Below are 21,322 nucleotides of genomic sequence, written 5' to 3'. Positions count from 1 at the left end.
CTGGAATTTGCTAATAAAACCCAGCTCATTTAATATATATCTCCCAGAATGGAAAAAAAAAGAAAATCACAATCTGATAAGACCAAGAGAACGAGCAGCTGAAACCCAACTCTGGAGCAGACGGGCTTTCCCCTGCCTGGGGTTCAGCCAACGCGCAGGCCGGCTGCGCTGCCGCTGGCTTGAGCAAGGGCTCCATCTGCGGGAAAAGGACCAGCCTCCTTGCCCAGGAGATGTTACAGTTTTGTAAGAAGAAGAGGGGAAAAACCTCCAGGTTTCTCCTTCTCCAAATGCATTGTGAATTACCATTTTACTAAAATGCATTACCTGCAAACCGGCACCGAAAAATTGACTCTCTGAATCCATGTTCCAGTAGCAAGCAAAGCAAAGCAAGCCACACGCTGCTGAAGTGGTGATGCTGATGGGTACAGATTTGCTCTTTCTGATGTTAAGTCGCTGCAGCTTTAGGGCTTGCCTGGAACCAGTACCAGTACAGGTTGTCTGAGCTTTTTACGTGAGAGAGCAAACTGGGAATGCTCCCGTAAGTGGCTCTGTGTGTGTGTGTTCGCATGTGCACGCTGCTCCCTCTCCATCTGCATTCCCACTCTTTTGGGTTTTTTTTAGGCTTGTTGTTGCCACGCATGCAAAGCATGGGCATTTGGTGTTGTACCTGTCAGAAGGAACACATCTTTTCTGCATGTCCCCTTGCCATGGCTGAGTCTGTTCAACGTCACTTGGCGGCAGCAGCAGCTAGCGTTCCTAGATAGTTTTACGGTGGGAGAGCAGCTGAATGTTGATGCTCCTGGAAATGCCTAGCAGGGTGAACATTTTCTCACAGATCTTGCTCATGACAATCCAGCAGGCAGTTCCCTATTACTTTTTTTATTACCTCATGTAATTTGTCTGTGAGCTGTCATCTTCTGAGTTTATACGTGGCTAAGTGCAATCCCTCTGTTCAGCAAGGGAGAAATGTGGCTCACTGATCTCTGAGGTCTCTTCTGCCATTATGAAAACGATGGTGTTTTATTTCTGAGGGCACAGACCTCCACTCAATAGCTGTCATCTGTTATTTCTGTCATCAACTAGTGAAGGGTCCCATGCCTTACCATGCTGGATGGTCTTAATGGGGCTTATTTTTTTTTCTTTAGGAGGTCCAAGCTCAATTGCTTGTTAATAATCGGGAGAGGAAGTTTTGTTCAAGGTCCCCACACAAGGACCTTCATTTTGCAGTCTGAGCTTTGCAGGATACCCACCTGGCTTGTGAAAATGATTCCTTTGGGCCTTAGAGGCTACGAATCCATATCAGTGATCTCTTCACTTGAGAATCTTCCTATAGCTTGGCAAATGGCTTAGCGTGAGCCCAAGGTCCAGTGACACCAGGTGAAACATGAAACTGCTGTAAATTTGCTCTGTCTCAGTCTGTGTACTTTTTGTGCAGAAAAACAATAAACCTATTAAGCAAATAAATGTCCTTACACCCACAGGCAGCAAAATCCAGAGCTAGCACGACTGAATACAGGCAGGTTGTTCAGTTTTCAAAACACATCCTCTCCTACCCAGGGCTGTGCCAGCTGAGTGGAGCCAGCCGTTAAAAGCCCAGGCGGACTCCCTGCCCCTGCCCCTTTCCTAGGAGGCTGTGCTGCTCCTCTTCCTCACTCAGCTCTTCGCTGGCCATCCTGGTGATGCTACACGTGGCCTCCTGCCAGCCGCTGGTCGGTCGCGGAGCGGGATCCCACGAATACGCAGAGGGGCCGAGCCCATGTTTGGCTTTGGGGTGTATGTGAAGGGCTGCAGCATGTGCTGCATTTCCATCCAGATATTTCTCTGAGTGTATTCGTGACTTGCACAGGAGCTGGATATTGAACCGAGGCTTCTTGGACCTTTGTTTCAAGAGGATTTTTCTTCCTTTAAGTAGACAGTGTATTTCTACCCAAAAATTAAACTAAAAATCTGGTAAGTAGCCATGGTTAAGGCATAAAAGTGGTAGCTTTTAATCTGAAGTATTAGCTGGAAGCTCTTGTGCTTTAACAGCAATCCTTTTAACTCCATCAATTATTCCAGCTGACCAAAAGGTGTCTCCTAATTATTAGCCATATCCAAATCCCTCTGACTTTAACAAGAAAAGGTCTTTCCTTGCTGCAGTATGTCAGTTTCTGAACTATACCATGTGTTCTTTTCTGGTTTAAGTTTTCTTATGAGACTCATCACAGAAGAGGTAGGAAATATTTTTACTGCCGTCCTCCTGTATAGATAACTGCTTGCTTACGTTGTAAAACATCAAGGCTATAACCATTAGCAGCGTCACTGCACCATTTCCCTCCTAGTGTTACCAAAGTAAACATTTCCATAATAGGTATCACGAAAGCTCCCTAGGGAAGAAAAGTATGTGTTGTCATGCAGGACGGTTTCCTTTGCTTGCTTTCGGCACTGTTAACACCATGTCCTTGCCGTGCTCTGATTAATTGCCCTGCTTTTATCGTGATTAGCACATTTACCATTAGGCTGGCCAGCTGTCAAGCTAAGTTCAGTCACAGTAGACAAGCGCAAACTGCCTTTGTGATTTTACATTTCTAACTGATCATCCCAAGAAGATATAAGGCCCAAATCACTGAACCCTGCTTATTCTGGGCAGAAAGAAACTCCTTCCTGCACAACTAATGGTATTGGCTTAATTAACCTAACTCGAATAGGGCATTGCACAACAGGAGAATTGCATCAATTTTCTTTTTTTTTCTTTGAAGAACAAATTGTATGCAATTTAGATAGTGGAATTGCTTATGCACCCAATATTCAATTACATCTGTCTCTAGAGGAGAAAACACTTATCAGACAAATTTGGTATCACTTTGCCTACTTCTGAAACTTGCACATCGATGCTGATGCACAACAGGAAGCTGGGATGCAGGGGAGAGGGAGAGAGGAGCTGGTTTTCTTACGGGTCTTTGCATCACTGCTTACCGCTGCACTCTTACAGTGGAGAGAGCAGACACAGCTGTCATCCAGGAGCATCATTTGAAAAACAAGCAAAAAACCCAAACATCCTCCTCTTTTTTTTTGTGGTGGGGAATGAATTCTGTGTCTTAACTGAGACAATCCTGCTGTGATTTGAGAAAGTCTAAATCTACGTTAGGTTCCAGCCCTGTATTGTGCAGCAGCTTGGCACACATATGCTTTCTTTCACTTTATGGACCAGCTCACCTGGTGCTGCTTCACTGTGTTGTTCCTATGACTTTTCTCACTGCCTGTAGTGACCTAATGCGTCTCTTCAGGCAAAATGACTGGGGAACGCATAGGATACTGTGGTTTATTGAGGTTAGATTTTTTTTCAGATTTCAGGGATAAACAGATGCATGAAGGTGCACTGGGAGCCCAGTCTGCATTTTGTGAGGAACCCCTTGGTCATCAAGTGACCTGTTCTACTTGCAGACTGCAAAGCCTGAACTTTGATTTAGAAATAATATCAATGAAGGGAGCTCCTTTGTGGAAAATTGCCCATTCCCCTATCGTCCATCTGTAGTGATGCTCATATCTACACTACCTAGCGTTCAAATGTCTATTTACAACAGCTGGTTTATGGGGGCAGGGGAGGAAGGCTGCAGCACATCTACTCCTACAACAATGTCATCTCTTGCTATCTACTAGTTTCTCTCTTCCCCTACTAAAACTCAAGCTCTGTAGGGATAAAATGGTCTCCGACCACTGTGTATGAAAGAATAGACTTTCAATGCCAGAAGAGCAATTACAGTTTGGGTCTAATCATTTTGACTTCTAGAGAACTAATATATGTAGGTTGAAACAGCCTAAAAAGTATAGTGTACTTGATGTAGCACAAGTATTTCACTGTCCCAAAGTAGCTGGTATTCAGGTGGCTGGATTTTTACAATAGTTGCTTGGTAAAAGTTGTTAAGACCTGAGCTCATTGCAAAGGTACAACTGATGCTTTCCCTGACACTTAGAGATGGCTGACATGATTTTTACCAGGTAAGGCAGACGGGAGCATTTTCTGGGTTAAATAAGCCAAAGTTGTGCCCTGCTTGTCCCCACCAAAAGTCACTTTTTTCCTTTTTGGTACACACCACCACTATGATCTTCTAGATGCGGGTATTTTAATCCTTTAGCTTCCTCCAAAACCAATAGCCAACCATTACTGGTGGATTTGCAGTGTGCACATGGAAACTTGTATGACATGCTTCCGTTCTTTTCTCATGGTCAGAGTCAGTCTGGGTCTGAGCTGAAGTTCCCACAGGTGGATTACTGTATTACGTGGTCTTCTTTAAATAAAACTTGCATTTAAATATAGTGTGATTGCATAAAGGCTCTCCTGAAAAATCTAATCTCTCCTCTGTAATATTTCTCTCTTCTGCCCTAATTTCTCCTTTAAACAGCAGTACGTAATTCACTGGCGTTAATCTGTGGACTTTACACTGCAGAAGAGGACAAAAGAAGTGACAGCTCACAAACAAATATAGTTAATCCCTTTTCCAGATACCATCAAGGCTAATTCACCTAACTTGCAAATGAGCCAAGGCAAGGTTAGATTGTAAGTGAGAACAGGTTCTCCTTCATACAAGTGGGAAAAAAAATATTTAATCATAGCATGCTTCTGCTCTGTGAGTTGTAGCCTTCTCAGTGCGCTGGGTTAAAATAGCATTATTGCTTGCTTTTGTACAACAGCAGCATCCCTGGCTTTAGAAACTTCTACATCACTGTCCATGCTGAGACAGTACGTACAGCAGAAGTCTAAAACTAACAGCCCAGAGCAAGCGTGACTGCAGGGAAACAACATACTGAAGTAGAGGAGGAAAGGTTGCATAGAGGAGCCAAAGTGCTAATGTTTGTATGATTAATAATCACCTACTGCCTGTTCTACTTTACCAAATGCTGCTGAAAATAATAATGTACCTTCAGCATAATGAATTTCCCCCAGCTCATCTGAAAATCTCTTTATCTGGGTATTTTGGCTGTCCTTCACTTTGGCTGAGTAGAACTGTTTCGTCATTGTGAAACCACTTGAGAATTTGAGTCGAACAGGATGAAAGGAAAAAACAAAAATCTGAAAGAGCAAATGGCAGCTCGGTTCGAAAGAGACTTCATGTAAGCAGAGAGGCCCAGGCTGGCAAAAGCTAAAATGCTACAGGGTCTTAAGTTTCTTTGAACAATCTGGATGACATTTTTTCAGAAATACGCCTTTTCTTTTATAAAGAAAGGCTCTATACAAATGCTGGGAGTTTTCTCCATACCAAATCTGGCTTAAAAATCTTAATGATTGGCTTTGAATTTTCTTTTTAAAACTTCCTATACAGCTACAGCTACAGTTTATATAGCAGGGAAATATATTCAAACCTAAAACCATACTAAGATGAATTAAGGTTTTGGGTTGACTCTAGCAACCTGGAAACTTGTGATTCTAGCCAAAGCTCCATCCTCATCTCATCCTATTCTGCTCAAGCACCTGGCTTGTATGGTTTTGCACCACCATTTCTCTGCCTTCATTTCTGAGAGAAACGAAGGAGAGAGGTCATACGCTTTCACATAGGTTGGAGCTCTCACGCTGTGCCTGGCCAGGCTCTGGTGGGCACTGGGGCCTCACTGGTGGTGGGCTGCCTGCCTGGCGGCTTTGGTATACACACACACACCCCCCTCTATGAATATCCCCCTCGATCAAAATGATGGTGTTTGCGTGCAGCAGAATCAGAGTTTTGATACTCCCATGTATTTCTGTAAATATTTTCCTGGAAACAGTTAGTCTATGTTACTGAATCTACATATGTTTTTCTACACTGTATCTTTACTTATAGAATTAATTTAATTCAAGCCAGCATCAAATACTGGATTCATATTTAGTACAAGTTTAATATTATCCTGGAGATTTAGAGTGAGGATGCTGTTATATTACAGTACATTATATTTAAGTAGGCTTTAAAAGGCTACTACACACCACGCAGTTAGTACACGTTTCTCAGTTGCATACAAAATGCAGTTGACGAGATCATCAGACAACAGAAACTAAGTTACAGCTGGACTTGAAGATGAATCATCCTGTCTTCCAAAGGATTAATTTTGTCATACATGAAGAGGAAACAAAGAAAATGGGAAAGGAAAAAAAAGGCGATACAGAAATACAAAATGCAAATATAAAAGGACTAGGAACCTTTCAAGTTTGTAAGCTCACATATTTGGGCTGCCTTATACCCTACTCAAAAAAGTGTATGTTCTGCTGATACGAAAAATTCTGCATTTTTTCAGCTAGCTCTGTATTTTAATACATACTACAGATTGGAGGGCTAGGGCCACACAATAAATCAGGTTTGTAACTTGGTAGTTCTCAGAAAATCTCACTTCAAAATCAATTTTCATGTGTGTAAAGGGATGCAATTTGGTAGCTTGCATCTCTTTCCCATGGAAAAATCTTTTTATAATGGAATGCCTAACAAATCTTCATTTCCTTGCTGAGAACACACTCAAAACTAGACAAGCAAGGGTTTTCTACAGTGTTAAGGTAGCAATGAATTGGAGAATCCATAGAAAACAATTCTTTAAATGTCTGAATTAGTTTTGCAATAAATTGTTGTTCAAAAGGTTTGTCAAGACATTGGGGGTTTTTTGTGGCTGAATACTCAGATGGGTGCACTAGTTGCGCACATCCTTTTCACGGCCTTCCAGGGCAAAAAGAGAAAGCTTTGCAGCATGTTCAAAACTTCTCAGCAAAAGAAGGAATTGAATCTCAGCCTCCTATGGCATGGAGGAGTCAACTAATGACGGAGCTGCCGGGTGTCTCATCCTTTACTGGATTTTCCATCATGCTCAATCTGGCAGAGAGACTTAAAGAGCATCTACTTCATTCAGCCCTACATGTGAGGGAGGGAGGGAGAGGAACAGCAACCTGCAGTTTGTGGTGGGAATTATGGATAAGCTTTACTGTGTTGCTGTTGGTAAGTGATTTGGGCAGCTCTCAGTGTGTAAAGGGACCTCCCTGGCAGCAACCAAGTGGCTCACAACCTTTGTATGATGGCTGAACAGAGACATTTTAGACTTTTATTAAAACAACAAGAAGGACTTAGCTACTGCGACAGTATTTAGGCACCTGAGATAATTAGTAGACTCTCTCAAAGCTCATTGAGTAAATCAGGTTACCTTCACCATAGATGAGGCTCAAGATTTATTACTAGGACTAGGGACTCTCCTACAAACCCGGACAGCCCAACAGGCAGACTCGCTGTGGGGGCACACTGTGCCCTGGCCCAGGCAGCCACCAAGTCTGGGATGAATCTGAAAAATCAAAAGGTTCTCATATGGCATGGGGAAAGCAGGCTTGCGCTGGCTGTTAGGAAGTTGCTTGTGAGTAGTAGTGGAGAAGTTAGAAGAGGAAACCCATAAGAACGATATACTGGAAAGAGAAAAAGAAACAGTTATAAAACTGCAGTGTCAGACCCCAGCCAATTCTCACATGTGTAGGGATCATTTACTGTGGTCTACTCAAATAGACCCTGTTAAAGTGTTGGCTGCTATGTACATAGAGGACAACGAATGGTCAGGAATTGTCTGGCTTGATCCCAATTCTCCTGATCCTCCTCATGTTGTTGATTCATATGATCCAGGACATCAGGAGGCCACTGTGATGGCCACATGCATGGACCACCCCTGGGAGGCCCCACGGACTCAACTGTGCCACTTCTGCTCTGGTGTAAAGCCAATTGCCACCTTCAAGGTCAGGAAGGAAATTTCCCCAGGTCACAGTGGCTGGGACAAGGCAGGTTTTTCACCATCCATTTCAGCACGGAGCACCAGCTGCCTGCCACCATCACTTGAGTCCACCTTCTTCAAGTCGTCTCTCGTGTACGTGGGCTCCTCATGCCCTGATCCCATCTCGCCTCTCCACACCTCACACTGCCATCTACCTGGGAGGAGATTTTTCTCTTTTTTTTATATTGTATTTTTATCCCAATAAAAATCGGTTTAACTTTGATTTGAACTGTATCAGTTAAGAGTTTGTTTCATTCTAAGAGGTTTGCACCATCAATATAAAACAGTGTCAGAGCTTAGACATAAGAATCCAGCTCGTAGTGCCAAAATGTCATATGTCCTTGCCAGCATTACCACCGCAGGTGGGGAAAGCTGCTGAAGCTTTCCCTCAGTTAAGGAAAGAGCTACTGTGAATGTCAGGAGAATTAATTTCTTGCACTCTGATGCCAGAAGAGGAGGATGGGAGCACCATAAACCCATGTGCCGTAAGGGTAGCAGCATGGAGCTCCTCAGGAGAGCCTCTCCGGCCTCACTGCGGGTAGGGAGGGAGCTGAGCCCAAGGTTAGGAGGTTGGGTGTCAAGCAGGGCTGTCTGCTAGGTTAATCAGGGTCCGCCTCATTCAGCCCTTTTCCTGGCAATCAAGAGGCCTCAAACAATGGGAGAATTCATGTCCTCCCACGGATCACTGGCAGAGGCTTGTTCCTGCCTTCTTACACATTTTCCTTTCAATAAAGGAGTGGAAGATAAATCAAGTTTCCCATTTTAGACAGCTGGAGGATGTCTTTTAAAGGAAGCAATTCTGTATTCAAGATCAACACCTTGCACGTAGCAATGACTTTTGCTCTTGCCAGGATTATCTCCACAAGGTAAAATTTCCCTTGACCTTGAGGAGGGAAATGGTCAGTGAACAACAAAAGAACCTAGTGGCATGGCTATGCTGAATACTTAGAGGCATCTCAATCTGATGACTGGCAGCTCCACAGGTTTCAGCATTTCTGAGCCCTCAAAACTGGCATGCCAATGGGGCATTGGAGGGAGAAAGAAGTGTAAGAGGGATTAACAGGCACAGTGTTGGGGACAGACACTGTGCCAGCAGTGAGCTATAGCTTAGACATGATGCCAGGCCTATATTCCCACATTATACTGAACATATGGTATGTCCTATAGCGAATGCTGGCCGTTGCTTTCCCCACCCAGAAGTGAAGGGAAGGGCAGGCAGCATCCAAGACCCACAAATGTAGGTACCCAGGAGATGGCTGTGATGCTTTGCAAAGAGATTCAAGGAGAACAGCTGGTCAATGCCATTTCGCTGCCTGTTTCTGCTTGGGATGAATCCCAATCTACTGCAGCTTTGTCTGAAGTGACATCAGATAGGATTATTTCATGTCCCTCCTGCTGTCCCCCTCCCTCTGCCTGCCCAGACATGGCCTCTCCTTCTCTGCATGTAGACTTGCTTCCAGATGGGAGTTTGGTAAGTGCCACTTGTGTTTTCCTGAAAGCTGCAATAGAAGAAGATGCGAAGCTCTTTCCCCTCCCGCTGAGGAAAGCCAGACAGAGAGGCAGGCTCTGACGGTGGCCGTGCCCCAGAGCAGGGCAGTGAGGTGTGAGGGGGTCCCAGGCACCAAGGGGAAGGCCAGCAGCAGAGAAGCTGGCCTCTGTGTGGAGAGAGCAGGGGAAGACTTGGGCATCCTCAGGCTTGGAGTCGCTGACGAGGTAAGAAAGCAGTCTGTCCTCTGCCAGGGAGCTCAGTTTGTCCTTCCTGGCAGGTACAGCTGCCGGCCTCTGACAGTTTTCATAGGGCATAATGTGTCTCAGCTCTTAAGGATGCTGTGGCATGAGCAGAGTCCTTGTTAGCTGGGGAAAGAGAGGCAAATGCTGCGTGCAGCTCTTTAACTACACCATTTAGCCCATCTGGGTGATGCTTGGGGAGAGACTGTCTGACCTCTGCCCCTTCCATCAACAGGGTGGAGGTGCAAGAGCTGAATGTTAGTTTGACCTAAATGATGAGTTTAAAGCTGTCCTGTCATGCAAAGCATGCGCCTTTCTGTGTGTGAGGCGTGGTGTGTCTGGGGCTTTTCTTGAGTGATGGGTGACAAACTGTCACAAAAAAACATGAGACTTTGGGAAGAGTCAGAAAAACTAATTTATCCTTATGGATGACTGGAAATGGTGGATTGGTCATTATGGGTTGTTACTTACCATGACGGTGTGTTTGCATTTCTTTTAAAGTGTTTTAATTAATAAACAACATGAAGCACACTTTTCTCCACTGGAGTAAATGGGTGTTTTATTAAGTATGTAAAACCCAAATTAATGTCCTATGAAAGATAAACACTTGAGATGTGGGGATAAATGTTGAACAGGTCTCTTAGAAACTCGTTTCACGGACAAATGCCAAATTGTCATTAGCAGCAAACTGGGATGTGGATAAATTACCTTGACGTCTGGGAGCGAGCGATAGCCCAGATGTGGGAATGAACAAATACCCCACCCCAGTGTGTGCTGAATGTGAGGCACTAGCTTGAAATACCTTGCTAATATCTGCCCGTGTACAGAAAAGTTTCCATTTCAAAGTGTGAAAGCTTATATAGATTATTTTCTGAAGTTCATTAATACAAGCTGAGTCTGCATGGGACAAGAAACCACAAAATTCAACAAGAAACACTACCCAGACGGAGCCAGTCTGTGCCTGGGTGATAGATTGCCTTGTCTTCTTAGATCAGTAGAGCAGGGAACTACTGCATGGTTTGGGAAGATATGTCTGAGGGGACAAAATGTGTTATATTAAAATTATTTGAGCCTTTTCTGGATTTAATTGCTCTATTTACAAGAGAGACAAAAGAGTTCTATTCAGGGATGCTCCCTGACAGGAGAAATGCAGCTGGCACTGAATTTCTGTCCCTACACCAGACTCCAGCTACTATTCATCTTGACTGGTTGCATTAGAAAAAACAAAGCCAAGTACATCTGTGCATCTACGCAGGAGGATTTCATATGTTTGTGACTGATGGTAAAACTGTTTTGCTTATTCAGGTTACTGTGTGGTGTACAGGCTGCGGTAGGCAGGAGGGAGGACTGCTGCCTCTTTGTCCAGCCTTGACCGTAGCTGCCCAGCTGAGCTGCCCTTGAGGGGAGGAAGGGACACCTTCCTCTGGGGCAGCTCTGCTGGTGGGTCCTCTGAAGCCAAGCAGAAGGGCAAAGAGGGGCTGAGACCTACTGCAGACATGCAGGCGAGGGCTTGCCAGAGGCCCCTGCCTGCAGCAGAGAGCAGACCCCAAGCCAGCCTCAGCAGTGATGGAGCCCGCTGAGGTTTCCCAAGGGCTGGGTGAGTTCCCAGGCAGCTGGCAGACAGTGCTGCACGAGCTGTAGCCTTACTGCAGGTGCATGGGTCACCATGGGGGGACACAGGGAAGGGGGCACACCGCTCACATTCAGTTTGTCTCCTACAGCAGAGTTCAGTTTTCCTCTCTTTAAAGGCTCAGCTGCTCCAGTTCAACATATTGAATGCTAGCAAAATTTGGATGAGGAGCATGTGGTGACTTTGATATGATCCCTTAGAACAAACAAGTTCCTTGGGTTTGGCTGCATTTTTTTTCCCCCTTTTTCAAAACTGGCAGGGCAAAAGTTGCAAACAAACAAGGGAGGGGAGAAGTACTCTTTCCTGGAGCATTAGTGGTGGTCAGGCCTAGAAAATGGGACATGTAAACTAATTATTCAACATAATTTTTCCTTTCACAAGTTTGGCTGTTCCTCTTCCAGCCTCATGAGTATGACACAGTGAGGTTTTGGGCCAGGAAGGAACTGTGGAAGCTGGAGGAAGTTCTCCAGGTCACCAGGCTACTGCTGTCCAAACCCTTTTCATTCACCTTAACTATTGCTCTTATGGTGACCTCGGCGGCATTTCTGGTCTCTGCCCGTGGCTGGTCCTGAATTCTGTCACTGAGATGGACTCGCCAGCATGGACCTGATTCAACACTGTTTGCTTGGACTGGTGTTCAAAAAAATTCTGTGGTTGGTTCCAGACAGCTCTTCATGCTGAAGTTGTCATTTTATGAGGCTTTTACAAATTTTCAGCCAGCTGATATGTCTTTTATCTTTCAGAGGACAGCCCCTCAAGCCCACTGCTAAGGTCTTCTGAACTAAGGGAGCAAATGGTGACAAGTCAGGGTCAAATTCATGTAAATGTGGAGACCCAGGGGAAAGGATCATTTCAGTCTGTCAGGTGAGAACTCATCAAGTAGGGGGATGATCATGGGTTTCTACATGCCTGCAGGGGAGTTGACTGGCCACAGCAGGGAAAAATTATGCTACTGATTGCTATTTTTCTGTTATCTGTGGGTGATCTTTGAAAGGTGTTTATGCTTCTCGGGGGCCCATCTCCTAGTGTTTCCTTTTTATTTTTTGCCATGTGACTGGTTTTAACGTATGCATCGCCTTTAATTCAGACTGTGGTTGCACTCTGCAGTGCATTATAAATATCTCTTCTTACATCCAGGAGAAATGTCAGTATCCACCTGACAAATTTCTGAATGTAGAAAGATCTGAAACCTCATTTCTGATTTTAATAAAATGAAATACAAGTATTACCACTTTTTAAAGATTTCTCTGGCATCCTCTCATCCCTGAACACTGCTTTATCTCCTACACAACAGCTAAGAGGTGATTCTAGGAACTGGTAACTCACCAGGGTTTTTTGAAATTGTTATGAGGTTTATGAAAATTAATTCTTTTATGTAAGGCAAACAAGAAAGATGAAATGTTTTAAAGACCATCTTCATTTCTCTTTAGAAAACCTGCTAACAGTTCCTATTTTTCAAGTGTTAGAAAATGTTCGTGTTTCTTAGTACATAATTATTGGAGTCACAGATCTGGCAGATAATAACAAGCTATTTTCAAATTTAGTCCACTAGAAATCTTCGGTTCTCATTAAAACACCTGCTAAGGTTTTAGACGGAGAAGTACGCTGCTCAGTAGAGTAGCCTCTGCTTGTATTGTCCTGTGCTGCCGTAGGTAGATTTGAGGTAGATTTTGATATTGGTAATCATTCCTTGGATATGTTATTTCCAGAATAATGACACAATAAACTAAGATATTCTGTAGTTAAAAAAAAACCAAAACATCATCAAGCAACTAGTATGAAATGTCACCAACCAAATCACATCTATTCTTTCTTCAAAGTTTCCATTACAGTGGAGCTCAAGTTGCAAAGCAATTCCCGAGTAGCTAACAGCAGGTTGCTCTGCAGTCGTGACGGGTTCAATGGTACCTTATGAATGGAGTGAAAAAATTCCTGTGAAACTGTTGTGGCTTGGGCTGAAGTGTAACCAGACTGACAGAGCTCAGTAAGCGTGCTGCCTATTTCATCACAGTACTGTTGAATTGCTAAATTTACACACCAGAGGGGCTAATACTGCTGATACGCAGTTTCAAGAGAAGAACATGTGAAAAGGTTTGCTTTAAATATTACAGGACTTGTTTTAATAATAAGTTGAATTTTAAATATAATTCCAAACGAAAGAAATGAGAATCCATGGAGCTATTCTGTAGAGCTCCCATCAGATCAGCCTTCTGTGGTCAAGAAACTGTTTATGAAGCAGCTTTATTTTGTATAATTGTTCCTACATTTTTAAAGTAAAAATGGGCTTTCTATTGGTTTTCTTATTGTTATTCAAAAAGGTTCTTGAGTGTGTCCAGTCCAGGGACCTCTGCTGAGTTTGACTCCCTAAACTATATGCCTCTAATAGTAATCTAATTGTTATAAAACTGGATTTTTTTACTTTAAACATTTTCAAACTTTATATGTACAGCAGTGACTGGAAATGGCTTTGTCCTTGAGAGCCTTGGACGACTGTGTTTTACCACTTACAGTTTTTGTCTAGTGATCTTTAGTTTAAGCAGCAAACACTGCTATCCTTGAATGAGAAGAATCTGATTCCTCCTTGCTTTCAAGCTGGTACAAATGCATGGGCCGTTTCAAGCAGAATTCTTTCTGTTTCTCCTGCATCCCAACATCGAAACTCCAGAGTTGCCCTTACACTTCAGGAGGCGGAGAGAGCAGCTGGGTGGAGATCTGACAGCCAGCCAAGGCCAACCCACCACAAACTGTTTTAAACAAGCTAGAGCTCTCAGGGTAATTTCAGCGCTACTTTTTCATCTTGATCTTCAACAGACTTAATTATTAACTTGGAAATTATTTCTATTTCCATTTGATTAAATGATATTAGAATTTTTGCCATGAGACAAAAACAGGGAAGCAAACTTCACAGCATTGATTAGCTTTCATGATAAAGATGAATATTGGCTCATTTTTAATATGATGATTCTTTATCTGGCAAAATTAAAGCTCTGCATTATTTCTATTTCAGTTTTCATTCGGATTTAATATTATTCTAGAAGTTGTAATGTACATTTCTTCTTCTTTTTAAAAAAATATGGGATGTCAATGTCCTACAGTTAGAATGGTAGTAGAAATTCACAGGCTGCTAAATTCAGCACCACTGCTCAGAAGGTAATGTCATTTCTGTGCATGGGCACAGCACCAGCACTCTGCACATCTTAGAGACTCGAGAGGAAGTGCAAGACTCTTCCCCTACTTGTGTCAGACTTGTGTCTGACATCTTGCACGTCCATGTGGGAGAGCTAAAAGAAGACTTGGCATCTTCCCTCATGTTTTGTAGAACACCCATTGGACTTCTGCTTAAAGGCAAGGGACAATATATCCTTTACTTACTTTCATACACCTGAACTGAGCTACAAACAACAGCAAAATAAAGACAGAAAAGGAATAATGCTTGACTTGTGTCAACATTCTTTTTCTTTTTGGAAGAAGGTTGTTCAGTTTAATCCTCATGAAAGTGGGAAAAATAACAGTAGTGGATTAAAGCCAGAGTTTAGGAAAATACATTTAAATATATTTTTTTACTTAAAAATGAGTCTTCTCATCATTCAAAGGCCTAAGAATGAAACTATATTGTATTAACCTCAGGTACAAATTGACAAAGTTCTAATAAACCAGATATATAAAAAGCAAGAGACTTTTTTTCCCAGAAAAATGTATTTGTGTTTTAGCTGATCATATAAAAAGCATTAAATTTTTAAAAAATGTGTATATATTTTTTCAAGTGTTAATGGTTTCACCTTTCATTGTAACTACATTCCAAAGTCCTGTAACATCAGGGCACATTATCCTTATCTGCGTAGCACAGTGAGCATAATATTTACACTGAGGTCACTCTCATCACTACTTCCCCAGAGCCATTATCTTCTGATGAGTCTTCCTGAGGTCTCATGCGGTTGAACAGATGTAACAATACATAGCCACACTGAAATCTTGGTGAGGTTAACTGTGTTGGATGAACTAAACTTCTGTTTCTAAATGCAGTCAGCGGTAACCACAATGTCCTTCCTGCTGAGGGTTCTCCTCGATTGCTCTCTTCTATGTCTGTGGCTTTATCGTAATTTAACACATCCCAGTGTAGATTCACAGCCCTCCAGCGCTTAAACACTCTATAAACAGATGCACCTTCGTGTACTATCAGTCCTGAAATTAAGGAAAAAAAAATCAGTTTGTGCAAAATGTCACTGGATACCATTTTGAGAGCAAATATAGATGTAACACTTTGTATGAATCTGGCATTTGCCAGAGCCTATTAAATTACTTGTAACTCTGATAATTCCAACAAATTGTACATATGCAATATAACTGGTCATTCATGTGTTTAAGACTGGGAGGTGGGAACATGTAGAGGACATAAAATCGTTCTGAATGAAAGCTCAACATAACCAATATGGGAATAATCTGAGCATGCCTAACTAAATAAATTATTTAGGTTTAAGTGAACCAATATAAAAGAACCTTACCAGCAGATCTGTAAACTGACTGTTTATGCTAGTGTTATCTTTGTCCATGGTAAGTACTACTTTCTGAGATTTGTACTGGTGTAAGTAGATCTTTAAGTAAGTTCGACCTTCTGTAATGAACGTGATGGTCTTAAATTTGTTTAAGAGTGTTTTGTAGAATTCAGTACAGATACAAACAAATTTAACTGTTTTCATGTTCTTAGTTCCACTTGGGAGCACAGAAGATTTAAGAATCCCCGAAACAGCTGTAAGTATAATGACTTTCCTGTCTTGCTTCAGCAAGGCAAGAAGAAACTAAATGTTAACTATGATGAACATGGCAAGGATGATGGGCTTTCTTCTTTCTCTTCAAAATTCAGTAGACAAAAGTTGAGAAGCACCTTTTTCACTGAGACCCAGGAAATCTTTTAAAAGGTCCTTCAAGGAAAATACAGAGTATCTGGAGTCCTCAACAGACCAATCTGCTTATGAGCTTCCATGTAGCTAATATTTATGCTTATTGTATGCATGCAAGCAATTTATTTACTTAAATGAAACTCTTCATTTTTCATATGTATGTATATATGTATTTATACACACACTCTTCATGTGTAAGTATTTCAAATATGGATTTACCTGGGAGACAGCTGGGGCTTCAGCCTTCTTATTAGGTTTTTCCTCTGTTCCTCAACCAGCCTAGTAACTTATATGGTTCTGAGCAATGTCACATAGTTCCTCTGACTCTCTGCTTTGGGAGGCAATCAGTCTGCCTAGCCAAACACATTTATACATTTTTTGTCCAGTGTGTTTATTGCCTAAAATTTTCCTATACATGGCTGTATCTATAATATGATCTGCGGTGTCACAGGCTATAGTCCTTTATCCCAAGAGATGGTGTATCACCTGTTCCTACACAACGAAACTGTGATTCAAGTGTCTGAGGTCTCTTAGTGTGGTTAACTGATACCAGAAAGGAGACATTCTAAGAAAGATGACACAAGCAGAAAGGATGATAAAAACATTTATATGAACAGCAAACCTCAGATTCAAGTGCAATGCTTTGCAGATAGCAATGCCTACTCTAACACATTTTAAAAGATCATTACACTGAAAGATGGAGAAACACAAAGATTGCTTTCAGAAGGACATGATAGCAAATGTAGCACCTCTGTAAGGATTTCAAGTTGCCAAGAATTCGTTGGACCATCTGATACAGCAAAAGTAACACAATATAAACTTAATGAAAAGTTAAATATTCTAAATGTATTTTGTATCAGCATAGCATTTTAGTGGAAAATTTTATTGATTGCAAGGTGTCTATCTTCATCTTCTCAGATATATATAAAGCAATCTGTCCTAAAAATTTAGCAGTCATGTTAATACATAAATGCACCTTCAAGACTGGCTATATTGTCTTAAAAAGCATAAATGTGTTTGATCCCATACAAAATCTACAAACCAAATAAGCCATGGTTTTATTGCTGTGACAAAGATCCCCTCCTTTTTTTCTGTGGGATTTCCTATAGAATGGTAAGGGAGATGAGCATAATTTTCCCTCTACTTGTCACTGCATCATAGTATTCTTTGGCCCAATTTCCCTCAAGACTGATGAAGCAAAATTGAGAGAACCTATTTTTCCCCAGTGTAAAGATTTTTGGTACCTGCCTGCACTTCACTGGAACCTGGACAATGTATTACAGAATAGAGAGGGAAGCAGTTGACAAAGGATCATTGAGGTACATAAAGTACAGTTAAACAGTCAAAAGTACCCTCTCAAAATTATGAAAGAAAAAGTTGTAGGACTTCTTTTAGGGACCTCTTTTTTAGTGTTTTTGAGCTTTCAGGATTTACTGAAATTATGCTTTCAGAGTTTTTTCAACAATGACAAGGAAGAGAACTTTTCTTTAAAATGGAAGCTATTATTCACATATGCTCTAAAAGAGCTACCGAACAAAGGATCAAATATTACAAGGCTTGAAATAAAGTTGTCAGATTTAGAGAAAAGGAGCACTTTCATAATTCCTCTCATAAAAAGCTTTATTTCCCATCTGATAAAACTACAGATTAGAGAAGAGCCACATAGAAGAGGCAAAAGCATTCCAATAGATCTTTTGTCTCTTTGAAAGATATTTTCCAGAGAGAGGGGTAGAAAAGCTCTCAGCACCAACAGTTCCAAGACCACAAACATGGTGAAATCTGGGTAAGGTTTAAATGCTGGAGATTTTCCAATTCCAGAAAAGTTTTGATGCTCAAAATCTAAGTAGTTAGTCACTAAAGTGAAGCTGTAAGAAAATGGCAAGGAATCTCCTTTTTCTTAAGAGTTCCACAGCAATGAATAAGGATATGAGAGAAAACAAGAATAAATCCATGAATAATACTGAGTTGTTCCAAATACCATGATGTCAACAGCACATAGGACATAGTTGCACAGTCCTAGGGAAAAAAGAAAATTACTTGTATACCCAGATGATCCCAAGAGGAAGTGTTAGAATTCACTACTGACTAAGGCTCTAAGAAGACTTTACCTTCAGGATTTATTTCTAAGATGCAGGGATTGTAGTGGGATGCAGGCAATAGGATTATAGAGAGATCATAATTTTCTTTTATTGCCAAGTACTATGAGATTCTTTCACTCTATCCGAAGGATTTTTTACCCCGAGTCGCAAGACCACTTGAAATTTTTCATACTGAATGTCTTTACAAGCAGGCAACTTGTCTTAGTTCATTCCAATTTGGTGGTATTAGGTTCCAAAGTCATCTTATTTATCACACTAATCTTATAATCATTTAGGAATGGTCTTCCCAGAAACATCACAAACTTCTACCAGGGAATAAAAGACCCTTTTCAGAAACAGGCTTTACCACTAGACAAAATGCCATCTCTTAATACCATTCTAGGGCCCACGGATATTAAAAAATGCAATAAATTGCTCAAAGCATTAACGTAAACATGTCCACTCTAAAAATAGCACTATAATTCTCTCTAAACTATTTAGAATTAGATCTAATGTGAAAAAGAGACTTTCTGAGTAGAGAAGTATTAACTGCAGCTAGATGTGTTCATCATAAGTAACTTCAGCCAGTACATTTTTACAACTAAGGAATTACACGAATGTTGCTAGGCATCAGGTTCCTTGGTGGGGAAGAAAGAGGCTTTCAGAGGGCTACTCACACCTTACATTGGCTCCCATCTCTTACTCCCTTGCCATAGTACTACGGGCACCACTCATGTTTCTAGTGCAATGTTACAATTGCTTTTCATGCTCTAAAGGAGCTGCACTGTTGTTCTGGGATTGCAAGTGAGTTATTATTTATGAGATATTTTCTTCATGTTAGAACCATTTATGACTAGTAGTTATGATTATATTCCAGTGAAAATATATAAAATTATATGAATTCACTGTTATGAGAAATAATTGCTACGTCTAGAAGGTAGAATGGCAAAGGCTTGGTGTACTGTCCTTCAGTGGCTAAATAAGGGGGTTTTATTATTCATTCCTTTCATGTTAGCTCATGAACTCCCTCCCTTTGGTAATCCCTACACGGATGGTCTGATCCGAGCACTACCACTGCAATAGCTCTGGGTTTCACAGGGAGTAGTTCTACTTGATTAAAATGTTCAAGGTTTGTCTTAGGGAAACTTCTACCATCAGCAAGTTTCAAAGAGAACAGCTTTACACCCAGCTTAGATGCAGAAATGTACAAACTAGTGACTTGTAGGTTGAAACTAACACTGATAAGTAAAAATGATCCTGTTAGGAAGAATTATGAAAAAATTTAGTGTGGAACAAGGAGAACAATGGAAACTAATAAAATATGTACACTGGAATGAATAGAACATATTATATTGGTGGTCTGTAATCTTTGGGATATTTTTTTTGTGAAAAGTAAAACAAGACCAAGAATTAAAATACAAGTTACATGTAATTTAATTGAGAAGAAAGTGGGTGGTATGCTACGTATGGTATATAAATCAGTCATTGGGAAAACAAAATAATATGTGCAAGTTTTCAAAGATGTCATATAAATATGTCAGTACCTTTAGGCAAACTGCTTTTAAAAATAATGACAACACAACATTTTAAAAAGTACAGATATTTACACTTCACAAAAGACCAAAGATATTCATATTGTTTATGCAAAGCTATAGGGAGGCATAGCTGAAGGCAGTTGGAATGTGTCTTGGTCACACCACCAGTAAATCAAGCACTTGTCCTGAAATACGTGCTGCACAGGAAAACCCATATGTCTGCACAGATTTTTCATTGAAGTAAAGAGAGATTCCAGTAGGAGTAAAGATATTCACTCATTGTAAATCCTGTTGAAAACTAAGAGAATGCCATGGATGACTAAACACAAATGTGAGCAGAGGAGGTGCTAAGTGAAAACTGTGGCTGGCTGTAAGCATTACAAGTTTTACGTTATAAGAGATTATACATGATATGCAATGGTAAAATCATATGTTAATGCCTTTGGAAAGTCATCAGCACGATGGACAGTGTTGGGTTTTTTAACTAATTCATGAGTAATAACTACATCCATCTATTAGAGAACATTATTAAAATGTTTTAAATTTAAACTATCAATCTAAAATCCCTCACTTTATGATGAAAGAAAAAGATAAAATTGACTAACGTTGAATGTATTAATAAATATTTTCAAGAGTTGCAAGAACTCCTGGTCTTATAGGCTTACAGAATGCATATTACTTGAAATTATATGCAGAATAAATGGACTGAATGAATATCGATCATCAGAATTCTATAATTACCAAATCTCCTTTACACAGCTTTCGGAATGTCCAGATATAGTTTAGTAAACTGTTAAGTCATATCTGCACTGAACTTCATAATTACAAGACAGTGTCCAAATATGTTTAATTATAGTCAGTTTTACATAAAAATTTTCCATGTATTATTTATGATAGGACTATAAAATACACATTTATATAATTACAGGCAAGTCAGTTTATCTGGTGGGTGAAGACAGCTGCATGTCCACTTTGCTCCTGCATGGTGCCAGTTAGGCTCGGAGCTTCACAGCCATGTGAGGTACGCGTTCGTTCAGTAGCTTCCAGTCCAGAGGTGGCTGGAGCCTGCCTGGCTAGAAAGGCAGCTGCATAACTGCATGTACCAACCTACTGAAGGCTCGCCTTACTATAGTTTACTTCTACAGATAAATACACTAATATTTCTGATCACCCACAGACGTTCTCAATTGATTTTGAGATTAATTTGGTTTAGGTGTTTTAACAGTCAATCAAATGGAAAGAAATGGAAACAGCTTAAAATAACTGGTTATTCCAACTAGTTGATGGATACCAAAGTAAATTTTTTACAGTTGTAATCTTTGTGAAGAAACAGAATTCCATATAAATGAAAAGTTTAGAGTGCACATTTTGTCTTCACTTAGTGTTTTTTTAAACAAAAGCAAAAACTTCAATATTGAGTGTTAAGCCAAAAAAAAGTGACATTCAGGAATCAGCATGTAAGAGGACATGTAGCTGAGCCCTTTTTTTCATTTAAAAGCTGAGCACTTGTCCAGAGTGTTAGAGACCTAGCTTCTGTTCATTTTTTTGTCTGAGCAGATTTGGGTTCACAGAAGAAAGCCCATGTTCTAAAATATTCCAGAATGGGCTTCTCTTAGAAAATTTACAAAATAAACAGAACTGCTGATCCAGCTGAAATATTAATACTCTTACAGTAATGGGATGGCTTCAATAAAAGATGATATGGCTTTATGG

At 40.8% G+C, this 21,322-nt stretch overlaps 1 protein-coding gene across 1 annotated transcript in view; it reads right to left on the bottom strand.

Annotated features, from left to right (window-relative positions):
* Window positions 1-14,957: 14,957 nt before the first annotated feature.
* The window catches only part of MARCHF11 (membrane associated ring-CH-type finger 11), a 38,673-nt gene continuing 32,308 nt past the window's right edge, over window positions 14,958-21,322 (bottom strand). The window contains exon 4 of the mRNA XM_068397023.1: window positions 14,958-15,280. Within this exon, the coding sequence (XP_068253124.1) occupies window positions 14,958-15,280 (323 nt within the window). The remainder of the gene's footprint in view (window positions 15,281-21,322) is intronic.

Source organism: Nyctibius grandis, chromosome 3, assembly GCF_013368605.1.
Source record: "Nyctibius grandis isolate bNycGra1 chromosome 3, bNycGra1.pri, whole genome shotgun sequence".
NCBI classification, from domain to species: Eukaryota; Metazoa; Chordata; class Aves; order Nyctibiiformes; family Nyctibiidae; genus Nyctibius; species Nyctibius grandis.
Note: the sequence above shows the minus strand (reverse complement) of the source record. Positions and strands in the feature narration are given on the sequence as shown.